General features: G+C 45.7%; 3 protein-coding genes and 1 non-coding gene across 4 annotated transcripts; 1 reads left to right on the top strand and 3 right to left on the bottom strand.

Moving 5' to 3' along the window:
* Positions 1 to 259: 259 nt before the first annotated feature.
* On the bottom strand, positions 260 to 2,894 carry LOC125510630 (GDP-mannose transporter GONST3). The gene is made up of 2 exons (XM_048675865.2): positions 2,655 to 2,894; positions 260 to 1,722 (listed from the first exon to the last, which is right to left on the bottom strand). The coding sequence occupies exon 2, from the start codon at positions 1,720 to 1,722 to the stop codon at positions 616 to 618; it is 1,107 nt and encodes a 368-aa protein (XP_048531822.1). The 5' UTR covers positions 2,655 to 2,894; the 3' UTR covers positions 260 to 615.
* Positions 2,895 to 3,212: 318 nt separating this feature from the next.
* Positions 3,213 to 3,284, bottom strand: TRNAH-GUG (transfer RNA histidin (anticodon GUG)). The gene has a single exon. It is a non-coding gene; the product is annotated as a tRNA-His (tRNA).
* Positions 3,285 to 3,946: 662 nt separating this feature from the next.
* On the bottom strand, positions 3,947 to 5,378 carry LOC125510637 (NAD(P)-binding Rossmann-fold superfamily protein). Its single transcript, XM_048675876.2, has one exon. It carries the CDS (start codon positions 5,279 to 5,281, stop codon positions 4,283 to 4,285), a length of 999 nt encoding a protein of 332 aa, XP_048531833.1. The 5' UTR covers positions 5,282 to 5,378; the 3' UTR covers positions 3,947 to 4,282.
* A 3,523-nt stretch (positions 5,379 to 8,901) lies between these two features.
* On the top strand, positions 8,902 to 12,475 carry LOC125510642 (protein FAR1-RELATED SEQUENCE 9). The gene is given in 9 exon segments (XM_087520843.1): positions 8,902 to 9,065; positions 9,145 to 9,369; positions 9,860 to 10,127; positions 10,215 to 10,737; positions 10,740 to 10,856; positions 10,859 to 10,903; positions 11,080 to 11,537; positions 11,634 to 11,921; positions 11,995 to 12,475. Coding segments are annotated over 9 exon segments (2,343 nt in total). The 5' UTR covers positions 8,902 to 9,006; the 3' UTR covers positions 12,355 to 12,475.
* Positions 12,476 to 17,916: the final 5,441 nt, after the last annotated feature.

Genomic DNA, 17,916 nt, shown 5'->3' with positions numbered 1-17,916 from the left:
AGCCGCATGCTGGGACATCTTAACGTAAATCAGGAAACTTCAAAAAATGATTTTTGAATTCTTGAATTTTTCAAGAAAATTCACAAACTTGAAACTTCATAAAATGATTTTTGAATTTTTCAGAAAAGGGGCTCCATGGAGCCCAAGCTCCAATAGCAATTTTCGTATTACCCTTATAAAGTACACTGTTAAGGGTATTTTTCCATCTAGTGTGGTTTGCTATCTCAAAATGAACCCAAAAAGACAGTGCATGGGGTGATGGCTCGCCAAAAAGGTAGTCCATTACAGTACGAACATACAATATGTGTTCCACTCAATGTGCCACCGCTACTGCTAACAACTAAGAGAAAAGAAAGAAAATGATAAAATAACTAAATAAGGAAATGTCTACTGTATATGATCTGCATTCAGGGATCAGGCCCTAGAGCTCAGCGGTTCTCTCTAACAAACGAAAACGATAAACAATAACAAAAAAGAATCGTAGAATGATACTGAGGTTCCTCTGCATTTCCTAACTAATCTCAACTATGCCCTGTAGATAAACATTTCTTTCCAATGGTCCACGCAAGCTGTTGCCAGAAGTGAAGTATCAATAACAAACTTCAGCGATGAGGCTTATGAGGAATGCTCTTCAGTTGAACTGATGTCACGCCCTTGCTGCATCTCAAGCAACTTCTGTTCCTCCTCATCATTCTCTTCCTTCGGCTCAACATTTGGTGCCTTGGGCTTTGTGGTGGATTGCTGGTACAGAACACCACCAGACATGCAGATCAACAGCCCAATTGTTCCCACAAGGGATGAATGCTTGTCCCAGATAAGCAGATTAATCACGACAGTGAGGAGCTTGTTTACTATACCAAGGACCGTAAATCCAGTAGCTGAGATAGCCCGTCTGCAGGAGAACCCAAAGAAGGATATTGCTAACCCAAAAAGGCACGACAAAGCAACCGGAAGAATCATGTCGAATGACAGCCAGTTTGTCATCTTAGAGCTGTCGACCTTCATCTGACTGAACTCTCCCATTACAAGGAGCTCAATGGGGAACAGCATCAAGGCCTCAAGATTGTTGTAAAGCACAAGGCCCCATGTATTCAGGCCAATGGTCATGACAACGTGCTTGATGTATACGAAATCAATGGACATACTCGCTAGGTAGGCCACTGCCCAGCTATAAGCAGTCACAGTGAACTGGTTGTCTGTGAAAACGTAGATCACACTTCCACCAAGTATGGTGGATAGTGAAAGCCATGTCTTGAATGACGGCCATGGTTGGTGAAGGTACAACGTCTCTCCGATGGCCACAAATATTGGCACAGCAGAGCGAAACACAATGAAAGTGTCCACATTGGCATGCAGCAAGAGTTCGCTGTTTGTGAAGATGGAGATGTAGAACATCACAGCAGCAGGTAAGAACTTCCACATGGTTGCGAAATTAAGGCCATCATGCTCAATAAGCTTTGCTTGTCCACATAGGAGAACTCCAACAACACTGGTCAAGTACTGTAGAGCTGTCAGTGCCCCAGGGTACGGAAATTTCATGATTGCCCATTTGTTGATAATGGAGAGCAAAGATGCTGACAGGCAATAGCCAGCAGCCAAGCCATACACTGAAGCTTGCTGGACAAGAGTGCTCAATATGCTACTCCAGGCTCCAGTTTTTTGGAGAGCACTGGAACCATTGGCTGAAGAACCTTCTTTCGAGGGCTCCGAGGAATCAGACATCTGCAGCATCCAAAATTATATTTTAAGTGCTCGGAATAAATAAACGAACTGTTAAAATTCACGATGGATCCTACTCATCTTATTGGAATAAGTAACCAGGAGCCTACTGTAACATACTCCCTCCGTTCCAAAATTCTTGTCTTAGATTTGTCTAAATACGGATGTATCAAGTCACGTTTTAGTAGTATTAGATACATCCGTATCTAGACAAATCTAAGACAAGAACTTTGGGAAGGAGGGAGTATGACATAAACAAAACTCTCAGTTCAAAATTCTATGCACATGATGAGCGTTGAAAATCTCATGAGAAATATATGAACAGGAAAGGTAACCAACATTTCGAAAGTGCCAACCAAGATAACAAAACTGACAAAGTAGTGGTATTAAGCAAGATAACCAACATTAGGGAATTACAACATTGTTTCCGTACTAGTCCGTCTAGTAAAAGAGCAACACTTTCTTGATGTTTAAAGAAACAATTAAGCCTTGTATGATCACATAAGTTAAGTATCCTACATGGACAGGGGTCAGAGGGCATAAACATAGCATGCAAGAGTAACCATAGTTAAGTTCCTCATTATCTGCAGTGATGCAGATCCTCTGAAGCAATGACTATGCAACAACAAATGCAAGTTCAGGGATTCAAAATTTCAAAGGGTGGCACATATAAACATGCAGCACGCTTAATTAACACATCCAAGATGCTGCAAATCATGTAGGACGGGATGCATCCCCAACGTTTCCTCAGAGTAAATCAAAATCTGCTTGCCAAGGTAACACGGGGCATGAGCAGAAGATAGATGGTGCCTCCTGCGATTGCTAGCTCTAATCGAACCGGAGAACAAACTTAGGCGACATAAATGACGAAATGCGCCCCGGAGCCGCACGCCCCGAACCCTAGATCAAATCCGAAGAAGAATCGAAGCATATACCTGGAGGGCTTTCTGCGGGCTGGGATTTGGAATTGGAGCAAAATCTACGGGCGGGGAGTCGTCGGGGGCTCGTGATCCTCACCGGGGCGACCGGCGCTAGGGAGCGGGGTGGAACAGCGCCGGCGCTGCAGGGCATGGGCTGTCGGACTGCGCCATTGTGGCAAGGGGGGGACTTTGAGTTGAGGAGGTCGGTGGTGAGGTTGGGTTTGTTTAGAATGAGACAGAGAGACACGGAGGAAGAGAGAGGGGCCGTTTTCGCCTGTCCCTATTTTGGGCCAGGCCCAGTTTACCGATGCGACCTCATCGTGCCCGTCGGCTTAAAAGTTCAGACAGGTTTGCTCAAATAAAAAGTTCATAAAAAATATCGAAGTGTGGCTAGTTTACCGATGCGACCTCATCGTGCCCGTCGGCTTAAAAGTTCAGACAGGTTTGCTCAAATAAAAAGTTCATAAAAAATATCGAAGTGTGGCTAGTTTACCGATGCGACCTCATCGTGCCCGTCGGCTTAAAAGTTCAGACAGGTTTGCTCAAATAAAAAGTTCATAAAAAATATCGAAGTGTGGCTGCTGGGATTCGAGCCCAGGTCTCCACGGCCACAACGTGGAATTCTCACCACTAAACTACAGCCACTTTGATGTTCGAAACCATGTACACCTTAGTTAACACACTGCGTAGGAGTATCTGTTACAGGCGAAACATAACGGCAGGTAACTCAGTATAAAGAATCTGGATCATTTGGGAACTCAATCTCTGCTGCTGTAAATGCGACGATAAAAGCTAGTGAAGTCAATCTGTCAGAACACACAATTTTGTATTACGGCATACCATGAATGTCTTCATGCTTTATCTTAACCCCAATGCCGTTCAACATAGACAAAATCATTCTAAGCTCGTTATGACACTCATGGAGCTGTTACGCTCGGTGTTCCTTCAACAAAATTCAGGTCCTCCAGGACATGTCAGTCACTCAACATGAGTTTTCCTTGCAGAGAACCGAGCTAGCTAGGTTGTCACAGTTCCAGATGGATGCCTATATTACAATTGCGCGGTATAAGCTAATAATATTGAAAACCAAGAAACAAGTGATGTGGGATCAGTTGCTTTTGAAGATAAAGATGGCTCAACTACAACCATCCGGTGATGCTTTTACATCTGCTTCCCCCCACTTATTAGGGTTCTCCCATTATCTGAAAACACTTGTATTAAGGTCTGAGCTCATCCTTGCCCGAGAGAGCATTCAGATGTGCAGCCATATTGGCAATCATGATGGTCCTGAGACCTGAGTCCTGACATTGCAGCACACTCAGCAACAATGCCAACAATACAAAAGATTTGAGTTCACAGATAAGCCATTACACTGTAATTCTCCTTGATAAATACCACACCATGTTATTAGAATCGGATACAGAGACAAGGTACCATGAGATGACAACACCTTCTTATTCGAATCGGCCTAACAACAGGTGAATATGCCACAGCTGATGATCAGAAGCACAAAGTGCTAATCTGATCAGTTTTATTTATTTGTATTTCGCCGATGATGACTCTCTGGAAGGAACAGCCTGTGCAACCTGCCTGCAAGAAGAAGAGCCTTCTCGCAATCCATGAGTTCCATGCATCGATCGACCTCACGCGTTCTTGGCTGCAGTGTAGTTCTCGTAGGCCAACTGTGCCGCCAAGAGATCGACGACGGCCGTGCCAACGGACTTGAACACGGTGATCTCATCGTCGCTGCGCCGCCCGGCCACGGTCCCGGCGGCCAGCTCCGCGAGCGTCCCGGCCACATCGTCCCTCCGCAGCACGCCGCGCTGCAGCGCGCCCACAAGCTCCCCGGCCTCCTCCAACGCCGCCTCGAAGTCGATGAACACCCTGCCCCGACGGAGCGCCTCGTCGTCGCACTCCCGCATCGCCGGCGTGAACGACCCCACCAAGTCCAGGTGCGCCCCGGGCTTCAGCAGCTCCCCCCGCACGATCGGCTCCTGCGACCCCGTCGCGCAGCTCACGATGTCCGCCGCGGACACCGCCTCGTCCATGCCGTCGACCTCCTCGACGGCCACTCCCGGGTGCGCGTCCCGGAGCTTGGCGACGAGCGCGGCGGATTTGGCCTTGGTGCGGTTCCATACCAAGATGCGGGAGAGTGAGGGGAGGGCGGACAGGTGCGCTTCGGCGAGGTAGGGCGCGAGGGCCCCGGCACCCGCGAGCGCAAGGGTGGAGGGAGGCCGGGAGGGGGAGACAAGGAGGGAGGCGGCGAGGGCGGAGACCGCGGCGGTGCGGAGGAGGGTGAGCGCGGAGCCGTCGACGGATGCGAGGGGAACGCCGGAGGCGGAGCTAAAGAGGGAGACGGTGGCGTGGATGGAGGGGCGGTGCGGGGAGTTGGCGGGGAAGGAGGTGACGGCCTTGAGGGCGAGGTAGGGGAGCGACGGGTGGGCGCACCATGAGGGCATGAGGAGCAGCGCCGCGGAGGGCGAGGTCGGGACCGGGAAGGAGACGCGGTGCGGGCAGTGGATGTCCCCGGAGAAGGCGGGGAGGCCCGCGCGGAGGTGGGAGATCAGGGACGGGAAGGGGAGGACGGCGTGGAGCGCCTCGGCGTCGATGTAGACGAACGGGTGGGACGGCGGCGCTGCCATGCTGCCGCGGTGGGGCTGCTCCTGCGCTGCTCGCGGCGTTCGCGATTGCGTGTTTGGGAATGGGGATTGCGTTGACTAGCGAGTCCTAGTCGTACACAGGGTTGGTCTATTTCATATTCTCTCCGCCCCTGCTTTGTCAGCCACACACTTGTTAGAGCATCTAGGGCTAATGCCAAACAATTATCGTCTACGGCATTTGATGCAAAAACGTGCTTGAACAGATAAAAGAAACTATGGTTTAAGGCATTTGATCTGAAAATGTGCTTTAGCAGATAATGCATCTTCAAATGACGGTAGGAGGGCTCTCTTTTTAGATATTCTTCGAGTTGTATAAGAGCATCTATAATCGGCCCTCTCAAACTCGTCTCATATGTCTGGGCGGGCCGTCCAGTCACTGCTCGGTCACGATTTTTTGACCCAGACGGGCCTCTCATACGGCCCTCAAACGCCCGGGCTAACTGGCATCCCCCATACCCATCCTACATATGGGGTTGATATGAGGACGCCCGAGCACGCCCACCACGTTGGACCCGACAGCCAGACCCCACCCTAAATTGCACCAAATCTACCCCGAAGACCAGCAGGATCCATTTGATATCTCCTCTCTTCTTCCTCCTCTGCGCCGTCCGTCTTGCGCTCCGCCGCCGTTCCCAGGCTCTTCGCCGCCAGCTCCGAAAGAGCGCTCCCGTCCTCGCCGCGGGAAATGTCGTCGCCGGCCCGGACGCCACCGTGGTACGTCTGGCAACTCTCCGCTCCGCCTTGCACTTGATGTGTTCGACACATTGACCGCCCGGAACTATTGTGGTTTTGTTAGGTAAATGATGGATTCTGATGCTTCATCGGACAAGGAGTATGGATCGACAGAGCTTGACCAAATGATTCAAGATGAGTTCTTCGATTCGTCGGATTTGGACGAAGAAGTGGACATGAGCATGCAAGAGGAAATGGAATGGCAAGTGGAGTATGTTCTCAACTTTAAGGGCTCAATCAAAGGGAGAAGAGTGATCAACCGAAATAGGGTGTCCATAGCAAAGCTACTGCACAATGACTACTTTGCTCCCACACCTGCTTTCCCCGGAAGATCCATGGTTTCGTCGTCGTTTTCGCATGCAGAAAACATTGTTTTGTGCATTGTGGGGGGAATGGAGGCACATGACGACTACTTCAAGCTCAGAAGGGATTGCTGCGGCCAACTCTCTTTCTCGGCCAAGCAGAAGTGCACGACTGCTCTGAGGATGCTTGCACTTGATATTGCTGCAGACGCCGTTGGTGAGATGGTTAGGATGGGGGGAGCACGTGCCTGAAGACCACTGTCAAATTTGCCCGCGTCGTGGTTGAGGTGTTTGGACCTGAGTATCTCAGAGAACCAAATGCGCAAGAGAAGTTGTTGGCCATTAGAGAGGCAAGGGGTTTCCAGGAATGCTCTGATCAATTGATTGCATGCATTGGTAATGGAAGAAGTGCCCCAAAGATCTGCGGGGAATGTATCAGATCACACAAGAGAGGCCGCCATCACACTAGAAGCGGTGGCATCACATGACTTATGGATTTGGCATGCTTTCATTGGAATACCTGATTCTCACAACTACATCAACGTGCTTCAACGATCTCCGGTGTTCAGGAGGCTTTGCAATGGGGAATCACCACCGTGCAACTACACCGTCAATGGCCGGGACTACAACGTGGGGTACTATCTTGCCGATGGTATCTATCCTCAGTGGACGGCGTTTATGAAGACCATATCCAAGCCGCGTGGCAATAAACAGAGCCACCTTGCAACAATGCAGGAAGCGGCTAGGAAGGACGTAGAGAGGGCATTTGGTGTGCTTCAGGCTCGTTGGGGAATTATGCAGAGCTCTGCAATGATGTGGGAATCGGAAACTTTGTGGCAGCCGATGACATGCTGTGTTATTCTACACAATATGATTGTCGAGAATGAGGGTGATGGTGTAGCCCAAACCCATGATTCGAAGCACCCGGAGAACAAGTTGAAAATCCAAAAGATCAAGATGTGGCTCAGCTTATGAACTTTCTGCAGATGCATCAGAACTTCGAGATCAGCAGGTGTACACACAACTACTCAATGATCTTGTGGAGCACATGTGGATCCACAATGGCAACCAAGGAGGCAATGCTTGAGTTTGGCACTTCAAATAAATTTTATGTAAACGCTATCTATGCTTGATACCAACAATTGCTATTTACGTGTGATATTGTGTTGCATGATTGACGTGCATGTATTTGCATGGATTTAAGAGTCTGGATTTGAGATATGTGGATGCACGAAAAGAAATGTGAGGGCCCGTCCAGATGCGCCCGCGGGCGTTTGACGGGCCGGATTTGCCAAGTCCGATTGTAAATGCTCTAACTTCATTTGCTTATTAAACTTTCAACCACACATCTTTATTTTGATATTTGATTATAATAATTATTGAACAATGCCATATTAGACAAAAAGACTAAAAGATGACAAAATGAAACTAATATGACATGATTACCTCAAATAAGAACCAAATTCAAATGCCTTCATCGACAGCAATAATACTTCAGTGCTTCGAGAAAAAGTTTATACATCAGAACCCTAGGCATGTACATAAAATTTATACATTAGAACCCTAGACATGTACATAGAAATTTAGGATGGATGAAGTACGTGCCAGTGAAAGATTGAATTAGAAATTTATACATCAAACTTGAAGCTTCGTGTACATTGAAATTGCAGGACGGATCATAGATGAATATGTACTTATAATTTGTTGAAAGACTGAACGAACTCACTGACGTCGAGTCACTGTTTGCGCAGGATGGCACGATGCCGTCGGATGCCATATGGCCGGGTCGCCGGCACGGCCACACGGTGCAATAGCAGGCTGCCTGTCGCGCCTGCGCTGCCTCGGCGAGGTCCTATTCAGTGATGTAAGCGCCGGTTCACGCTGCTGGCACTCGCACGTGCCGCGTAGTGGGCCGCGCCAGCAACCTACTGAAAAAAGAAGGAAATCGTGAAGGAAAAACTCCAACCTGATTTCAGCCCACGCGCGTTAACTACTAAAACAAGTCCCAGTTAGTTGATTATTACAGGAAACAAACTCTATTTGACCCTTCTCTTAGTACAAACATTAAATATATAGTGGTACTATATACCCCCTATAAATTATTTGAATAAAGAAAAACATAAATTGGAAAACGCATTCACGAAAACAGTGAATTGAGAAGAAAACACATTTGAACAAATGAAGTAGCTTGCAAAATTTCAACTCATTTAAATAATCCTAGCTAATACTTCCTTCACCAAGTTTCCCTCTGGACAAAAACTTTAGAAAATTGCTGAAGAAGATGAGAGTGGCGTTAGACAGCATGGGTGCGCTTGCTCCTGATACGTGGCCCAATGGCGATATTCCATTTTGGTGGGCCTTGTCGGCCTGGCGTATCTGTGAACAGTACGTCCGTGGGCATACATATGGTACAAAAGTATGTAAACTGACGGTAATGTCAAACGTCGCAAATGTACTATCGGTACATGGAAGCTTTTGACAGTACATGGACGTCCATACACAAAGTTCCATCCACCAAACTCCGTTTCCGTGAGAGAAGACACTAAATGCCAATACTGGCCAACTGCATTTTCTCACCCCGTCTGTCGGGCGGCCGCGGAGAGGCAGAAGGCGGGGGAACGACTTAGTTTTTTTTTGCCTGATATGTAGAACGCTCGAGACAGAGGAGACCTTATGGCGACGGCGGAGGAGACCGGCGACGGGCTGGAGTTTCTCTCAGATCCGGTCGACAGGTATGGCTCCTGCCTCATCTTCTCCGATCCAAATGCCTCCTGCGACAAATTCCTCAAGTCTACATGGTTGTTCTCGCAGGTTTCCCCTGCCGGATCTTGAAGGCACAGATTTCAGCCCGGATGGCGAGGAAGATACTATTCTCACACAATCGGCTGCTGAATCAAGCATGGGGGATGTTGGCGATCCGGCGCCTGCTCTCCAATTAGCCATCGACAGTACGTGCGATGCACTAATCTTACCAACGACAAATTCGCAATGCTCAGCTAAAGAGGAAGGCGATGAAGCGACCGGATGGGCAAAAAGGTAATGCGATTCGTATGCTGCAGAATTTTTTTGATGTGTTGGTGCTGCAATGTGGTCCCTTGTCTTGTGCTTACTTGCCAACTTAGAAATTATGTTATCAATCAGGAGAAAACGTCATCTGAATAATTTACATTCTTCATGCCATGTAGAAATTATGGACTATGGAAGAATTCTGATTTTGGATGCTTAAAAACTTCAGTGCTCTGCCCTGCTTATGAACTTAGCCTGGTTGGAATGCTCAATGCCATGTCGTGTTCTGTGCATTCTTGAATGCTTGTAGCTTATGAACTGTGCTACCAGACTTCAGATTTATTCCCCACTGATTAGTTACTCTCATCCTTGTTGAATTGTTCATTACTCCATCTTGGCATGTTCATGCTTACATACTTGGCCATCATTTCGTACTGAAACCATCTTATTCCCTAACAACAAAAGATAAGCCATGCTTAGCAGCAGCATGACTTTGTTTTAACTTCAATTGTTGTTGCAGCAGAGTTCGAGTCAGGCAAGCTCCTATTGAACGTCCGCCTTGTGCGGGGAGGGTTTCCGCTCTTGAAAAAAGTCTCAGAGGATATGCAGAGAAGAAAACTGAGACAGTGGTGGTACCAGCTGTTGGAAACAACTTTGATTCATTGGGAGAAGCATACGACTACTACAATCTATATTCTTGGGAAATATGATTTGGAATAAGATATGGCAAAAGTAGGCTCAATGTGGAGAGAACTAAGTGTATGCAAGAGATAGTATGTGGATGCTCGGTGAGTACTAACTAAATTGATCATACAAAAATGTACATCTGTATAAAACGTGCACTCAATAAATGTCTGACATACTTGCAATTTCAGGGAAAACCAAAAAAAGGAAACACCCGCACAATTCAATGTGAGTGCCCGGCAATGATACGCCTCCTTCGAACAAATGACAGTGGATGATACATATGTGAACACCGTCCATCACACAACCATGCTTTGACAGCCAGATGTGGTGAGAATCTGTACTGGCCTTCACATAAGCATATTGATATATATACACGGGACCTTGTGAAGCAGCTTAGAGAGAACAACATCAGCATTGGTAAAGTCTACAACATAATTGGTAGCTTCTTCGAGTCAATGAGCAATGTCCCTTTCAGTAAGCGGGCTTTGAGGGGGCTATGTGGCGAGATAAGCCGAGGCCAAGCAGATGATGATGTCCGAAAAACTATGGATGTTTTCACAGAACTGGGCACAAAGGATGCAGGTTTGTACTACAGAGTACAGCCTGACTGTGATAGCCGGATAAGGAATTTATTGTGGTCAACTGGAGCAAGCAGGATGCAGTACCATTACTTTGGAGATGCAATAACATTTGACACCACATACCGGACAAACTATATGATATGCCATTTGGGCTGTTCGTTGGAGTGAACAACCACTACCAAAGTATTATATTCGGAGGTGTGCTTGTCAGGGATGAAACATGTGAAACTTTCGAGTGTGTGTTCAGTGAATTATCTGCATGATGGGTGGCAAAAATCCACAAACCATACTAACAGGTGAATTCATCAATTCCAGAATCCTATTTACTCTGTAACTCTGAATCATTTGATGCTTAAACTTCTAGTTCATGCGAAAGATTAGAAAAATTGTTGCAATTTTGCAAATGAACAATATTTTCACTCAAAATTTTATCTGATGTTACTGACACATAAAAATAATTTTCCCTCCACAAATCAATGCAGAGCTATGGAACTTGCATTGGAAAAGGTAATGCCAAACACCACACATCGCTGGTGCAAATGGCATGTTCTTAAAAAGTCCAAAGAAAAGTTGGGAGCATACTACACAAAGCGAAGTAACTTCATAGCAGAGTTTCATAAAATTGTGAACCACATGCTCACAGTTGATGAATTTGAAAAAGCGTGGTCAGAGCTGATTGATAAGTACAGTCTGCAAAAAAACACTTACTTGGCAAACATATATGAAGTCAGATCAAAATGGGCCAAACCATACTTCAATGGGAAATTTTGCGCGAAAATGACAAGCACACAACGCAGTGAGAGTGCAAATCATATGCTCAAAGGATATGTCCCAGCAAGCTGCCCGATGCACTTATTTGTAAGACAGTATATGAGACTTCTTTTTGACCGAGAAGCAAATGAAAACTATGAAGAACGGCGAACAAAAATAGTAAGTTCATTTCAATTGATTCATGTATATATATCATTCCATTCCAAGCTTATTCTAGTAATGATACTGACTGAACATTACATTCTCTTGCCTCAGGTGTTACCTGCTATGAAGCTTAATTCACCACTAGAATACCATGCAAGCAAGATCTACACTATCGCAATGTTAGAGAAATTTGGTGATATCCTATATGAAGCACAACAATACAGAGTAGAGGAGGTTGAAAAAGCATCAAAATATTATGTACATCGATATAACCCCAAGAAGCATGCCAAGTGGTGCAAAGTTATGTACATAGTGCATGTGCTTCAAGATGGGGAAGAGCTTATCTGTGAATGTGCTGGCTTCGAGCACATTGGGTTACTTTGCTGTCATTCACTCAAGGTACCACCTTACTACATAGAGTGATATGTATAATTAAAAACAGTTCATAATCAATTGAACTGTAAAATTACAGGTGCTTGATTTTTTGGGTATATCCACAATACCATCGAAGCACATCATCAAAAGATGGACTAGGGATGCACGAGATATACTCCCAGGACACTTGGCACACCTGCAGAAAGACCAAATCTCAGCTAATTCCATCACATTCAGACATACCAATCTTTATACCCATGCTTTGGAGGTTGTAAGACTTGGCGATGCGAATCCAATTGCATATGACTGTGCAATGGATCTTCTTAGATCAGCTATGGATAAACTCACTCCTTTAGCTGCTGATCAGGATGGATTGGGACTGCAGCACAGACTAGAATTCAAAAAATTGAAAGTTTCAGAGCTAAGTCTAGTACATGTTGAAGGAAATATGCCCTAGAGGCAATAATAAAGTTATTATTTATTTCCTTATAATCATGATAAATGTTTATTATTCATGCTAGAATTGTATTAACCGGAGACATAATACATGTGTGAATACATAGACAAACAAAGTGTCACTAGTATGCCTCTACTTGACTAGCTCGTTAATCAAAGATGGTTATGTTTCCTAACCATGAGCAATGAGTTGTTATTTGATTAACGAGGTCACATCATTAGTTGAATGATCTGATTGACATGACCCATTCCATTAACTTAGCACCCGATCATTTAGTATGTTGCTATTGCTTTCTTCATGACTTATACATGTTCCTGTAACTATGAGATTATGCAACTCCCGTTTACCGGAGGAACACTTTGGGTACTACCAAACGTCACAACGTAACTGGGTGATTCTAAAGGAGTACTACAGGTGTCTCCAAAGGTACATGTTGGGTTGGCGTATTTCGAGATTAGGTTTTGTCACTCCGATTGTCGGAGAGGTATCTCTGGGCCCTCTCGGTAATGCACATCACATAAGCCTTGCAAGCATTGCAACTAATGAGTTAGTTGCGGGATGATGTATTACAGAATGAGTAAAGAGACTTGCCGGTAACGAGATTGAACTAGGTATTGGATATCGACGATCGAATCTCGGGCAAGTAACATACCGATGACAAAGGGAACAACGTATGTTGTTATGCGGTCTGACCGATAAAGATCTTCGTAGAATATGTAGGAGCCAATATGGGCATCCAGGTCCCGCTATTGGTTATTGACCGGAGACGTGTCTCGGTCATGTCTACATTGTTCTCGAACCCGTAGGGTCCGCACGCTTAAGGTTACGATGACAGTTATATTATGAGTTTATGCATTTTGATGTACCGAAGGTTGTTCGGAGTCCCGGATGTGATCACGGACATGACGAGGAGTCTCGAAATGGTCGAGACGTAAAGATTGATATATTGGAAGCCTATGTTTGGATATCGGAAGTGTTCCGGGTGAAATCGGGATTTTACCGGAGTACCGGGAGGTTACCGGAACCCCCCGGGAACCATATGGGCCTTGATGGGCCTTAGTGGAAAGGAGAAAGGGGCAGCCCAAGGTGGCCGCGCGCCTCCCCCTTCCCCTAGTCCTATTAGGATAGGAGAGGTGGCCGGCCCCCCTCTCTCTCTTTCCCCCCCTCAAGGAATCCTATTCCAATTAGGATTGGGGGGGGGGGAATCCTACTCCCAGAGGGAGTAGGACTCTCCTGGCGCGGCTCCTATGGCCGGCCAGCCTCCCCCCTCTAGTCCTTTATATACTGAGGCAGAGGCACCCCAGAAACACACAAGTTGATCCACGTGATCTATTCCTTAGCCGTGTGCGGTGCCCTCTGCCACCATAGTCCTCGATAATACTGTAGCGGAGTTTAGGCGAAGCCCTGCTGCTGTAGTGCATCAAGATCGTCACCACGCCGTCGTGCTGACGGAACTCTTCCCCGACACTTTGCTGGATCGGAGTCCGGGGATCGTCATCGAGCTGAACGTGTGCTCGAACTCGGAGGTGCCGTAGTTTCGGTGCTTGATCGGTTGGATCGTGAAGACGTACGACTACTTCCTCTACGTCGTGTCAACGCTTCCGCAGTCGGTCTGCGTGGGTACGTAGACAACACTCTCCCCTCTCGTTGCTATGCATCACATGATCTTGCGTGTGCGTAGGAATTTTTTTTGAAATTACTACGAAACCCAACAGTGGCATCCGAGCCTAGGTTATTTATGTTGATGTTATATGCACGAGTAGAACACAAGTGAGTTGTGGGCGATATAAGTCATACTGCCTTCCAGCATGTCATACTTTGGTTCGGCGGTATTGTTGGACGAGACGACCCGGACCAACATTACGCGTACGCTTACGCGAGACCGGTTCCCCCGACGTGCTTTGCACACATGTGGCTTGCGGGCGACTGTCTCTCCAACTTTAGTTGAACCAAGTGTGGCTACGCCCGGTCCTTGCGAAGGTTAAAACGGAGTCTATTTGACAAACTATCATTGTGGTTTTGATGCGTAGGTGAGATTGGTTCTTGCTTAAGCCCGTAGCAGCCACGTAAAACTTGCAACAACAAAGTAGAGGACGTCTAACTTGTTTTTGCAGGGCATGTTGTGATGTGATATGGTCAAGACATGATGCTGAATTTTATTGTATGAGATGATCATGTTTTGTAACCGAGTTATCGGCAACTGGCAGGAGCCTTATGGTTGTCGTTTTATTGTATGCAATGAAATCGCGATGTAATGCTTTACTTTATTACTAAGCGGTAGTGATAGTCGTGGAAGCATAAGATTGGCGAGACGACAACGATGCTACGATGGAGATCAAGGTGTCGCGCCGGTGACGATGGTGATCACGACGGTGCTTCGAAGATGGAGATCACAAGCACAAGATGATGATGGCCATATCATATCACTTATATTGATTGCATGTGATGTTTATCTTTTATGCATCTTATCTTGCTTTGATTGACGGTAGCATTATAAGATGATCTCTCACTAAATTATTAAGAAGTGTTCTCCCTGAGTATGCACCGTTGCCAAAGTTCGTCGTGCCCAGACACCACGTGATGATCGGGTGTGATAAGCTCTACGTCCATCTACAACGGGTGCAAGCCAGTTTTTGCACACGCAGAATACTCAGGTTAAACTTGACGAGCCTAGCATATGCAGATATGGCCTCGGAACACGGAGACCGAAAGGTCGAGCGTGAATCATATAGTAGATATGATCAACATAACGATGTTCACCATTGAAAACTACTCCATCTCACGTGATGATCGGTTATGGTTTAGTTGATTTGGATCACGTGATCACTTAGAAGATTAGATGGATGTCTATCTAAGTGGGAGTTCTTAAGTAATATGATTAATTGAACTTAAATTTATCATGAACTTAGTCCCTGATAGTATCTTGCTTGTTTATGTTGATTGTAGATAGATGGCTCGTGCTGTTGTTCCGTTGAATTTTAATGCGTTCCTTGAGAAAGCAAAGTTGAAAGATGATGGTAGCAATTACACGGACTGGGTCCGTAACTTGAGGATTATCCTCATTGCTGCATAAAAGAATTACGTCCTGTAAGCACCGCTGGGTGCTAGGCCTGCTGCAGGAGCAACGCCGGATGTTATGAACGTCTGGCAGAGCAAAGCTGATGACTACTCGATAGTTCAGTGTGCCATGCTTTACGGCTTAGAATCGGGACTTCAACGACGTTTTGAACGTCATGGAGCATATGAGATGTTCCAGGAGTTGAAGTTAATATTTCAAGCAAATGCCCGGATTGAGAGATATGAAGTCTCCAATAAGTTCTATAGCTGCAAGATGGAGGAGAACAGTTCTGTCAGTGAGCATATACTCAAAATGTCTGGGTATAATAATCACTTGATTCAATTGGGAGTTAATCTTCCGGATGATTGCGTCATTGACAGAATTCTCCAATCACTGCCACCAAGCTACAAGAGCTTCGTGATGAACTATAATATGCAAGGGATGAACAAGACTATTCCCGAGCTCTTCGCAATGCTGAAAGCTGCGGAGGTAGAAATCAAGAAGGAGCATCAAGTGTTGATGGTCAACAAGACCACTAGTTTCAAGAAAAAGGGCAAAGGGAAGAAGAAGGGGAACTTCAAGAAGAACAGCAAACAAGTTGCTGCTCAGGAGAAGAAACCCAAGTCTGGACCTAAGCCTGAAACTGAGTGCTTCTACTGCAAGCAGACTGGTCACTGAAAGCGGAACTGCCCGAAGTATTTGGCGGATAAGAAGGATGGCAAGGTGAACAAAGGTATATGTGATATACATGTTATTGATGTGTACCTTACTAGAGCTCGCAGTAGCACCTGGGTATTTGATACTGGTTCTGTTGCTAATATTTGCAACTCGAAACAGGGACTACGGAATAAGCGGGCACTGGCAAAGGACGAGGTGACGATGCGCGTGGGAAACGGTTCCAAAGTCGATGTGATCGCGGTCGGCACGCTACCTCTACATCTACCTTCGGGATTAATATTAGACCTGAATAATTGTTATTTGGTGCCAGCGTTGAGCATGAACATTATATCTGGATCTTGTTTGATGCGAGACGGTTATTCATTTAAATTAGAGAATAATGGTTGTTCTATTTATATGAATAATATCTTTTATGGTCATGCACCTTTGAAGAGTGGTCTATTTTTGATGAATCTCGATAGTAGTGATACACATATTCATAATGTTGAAGCCAAAAGATGCAGAGTTGATAATGAAAGTGCAACTTATTTGTGGCACTCTCGTTTAGGTCATATCGGTGTAAAGCGCATGAAGAAACTCCATACTGATGGACTTTTGGAACCACTTGATTATGAATCACTTGGTACTTGCGAACTGTGCCTCATGGGAAAGATGACTAAAACACCGTTCTCCGGTACTATGGAGAGAGCAACAGATTTGTTGGAAATCATACATACCGATGTATGTGGTCCGATGAATATTCAGGCTCGTGGCGGATATCGTTATTTTCTCACCTTCACAGATGACTTAAGCAGATATGGGTATATCTACTTAATGAAACATAAGTCTGAAACATTTGAAAAGTTCAAAGAATTTCAGAGTGAAGTTGAAAATCATCGTAACAAGAAAATAAAGTTTCTATGATCTGATCGTGGAGGAGAATATTTGAGTTACGAGTTTGGTGTACATTTGAAAAATTGTGGAATAGTTTCGCAACTCACGCCACCCGGAACACCACAGCGTAATGGTGTGTCCGAACGTCGTAATCGTACTTTACTAGATATGGTGCGATCTATGATGTCTCTTACTGATTTACCGCTATCGTTTTGGGGATACGCTCTAGAGACGGCCGCATTCATGTTAAATAGGGCACCATCAAAATCCGTTGAGACGACGCCTTATGAACTGTGGTTTGGCAAGAAACCAAAGTTGTCGTTTCTTAAAGTTTGGGGCTGCGATACTTATGTGAAAAAGCTTCAACCTGATAAGCTCGAACCCAAATCGGAGAAATGTGTCTTCATAGGATACCCAAAGGAGACTGTTGGGTACACCTTCTATCACAGATCTGAAGGCAAAACATTCGTTGCTAAGAATGGATCCTTTCTAGAGAAGGAGTTTCTCTCGAAAGAAGTGAGTGGGAGGAAAGTAGAACTTGACGAGGTAACTATACCTGCTCCTTTATTGGAAAATAGTACATCACAGAAAACTGTTTCTGCGACACCTACACCAATGAGTGAGGAAGCTAATGATGATGGTCATGAAACTTCAGATCAAGATACTACCGAACCTCGTAGATCAACCAGAGTAAGATCCACGCCAGAGTGGTACGGTAATCCTGTTCTGGAAATCATGCTACTAGATCATGATGAACCTACGAACTATGAAGAAGCGATGGTGAGCCCAGATTCCGCAAAGTGGCTTGAAGCCATGAAATCTGAGATGGGATCCATGTATGAGAACAAAGTATGGACTTTGGTTGACTTGCCCGATGATCGGCAAGCAATTGAGAATAAATGGATCTTCAAGAAGAAGACTGACGCTGATGGTAATGTTACTGTCTACAAAGC

The sequence above is a fragment of the Triticum urartu genome, chromosome 1A (assembly GCF_056163025.1).
Source record: "Triticum urartu cultivar PI428250 chromosome 1A, HENAU_Tu73, whole genome shotgun sequence".
In the NCBI taxonomy this organism is placed as follows: domain Eukaryota; kingdom Viridiplantae; phylum Streptophyta; class Magnoliopsida; order Poales; family Poaceae; genus Triticum; species Triticum urartu.
This window is presented reverse-complemented; position numbering and strand designations above follow the sequence as displayed.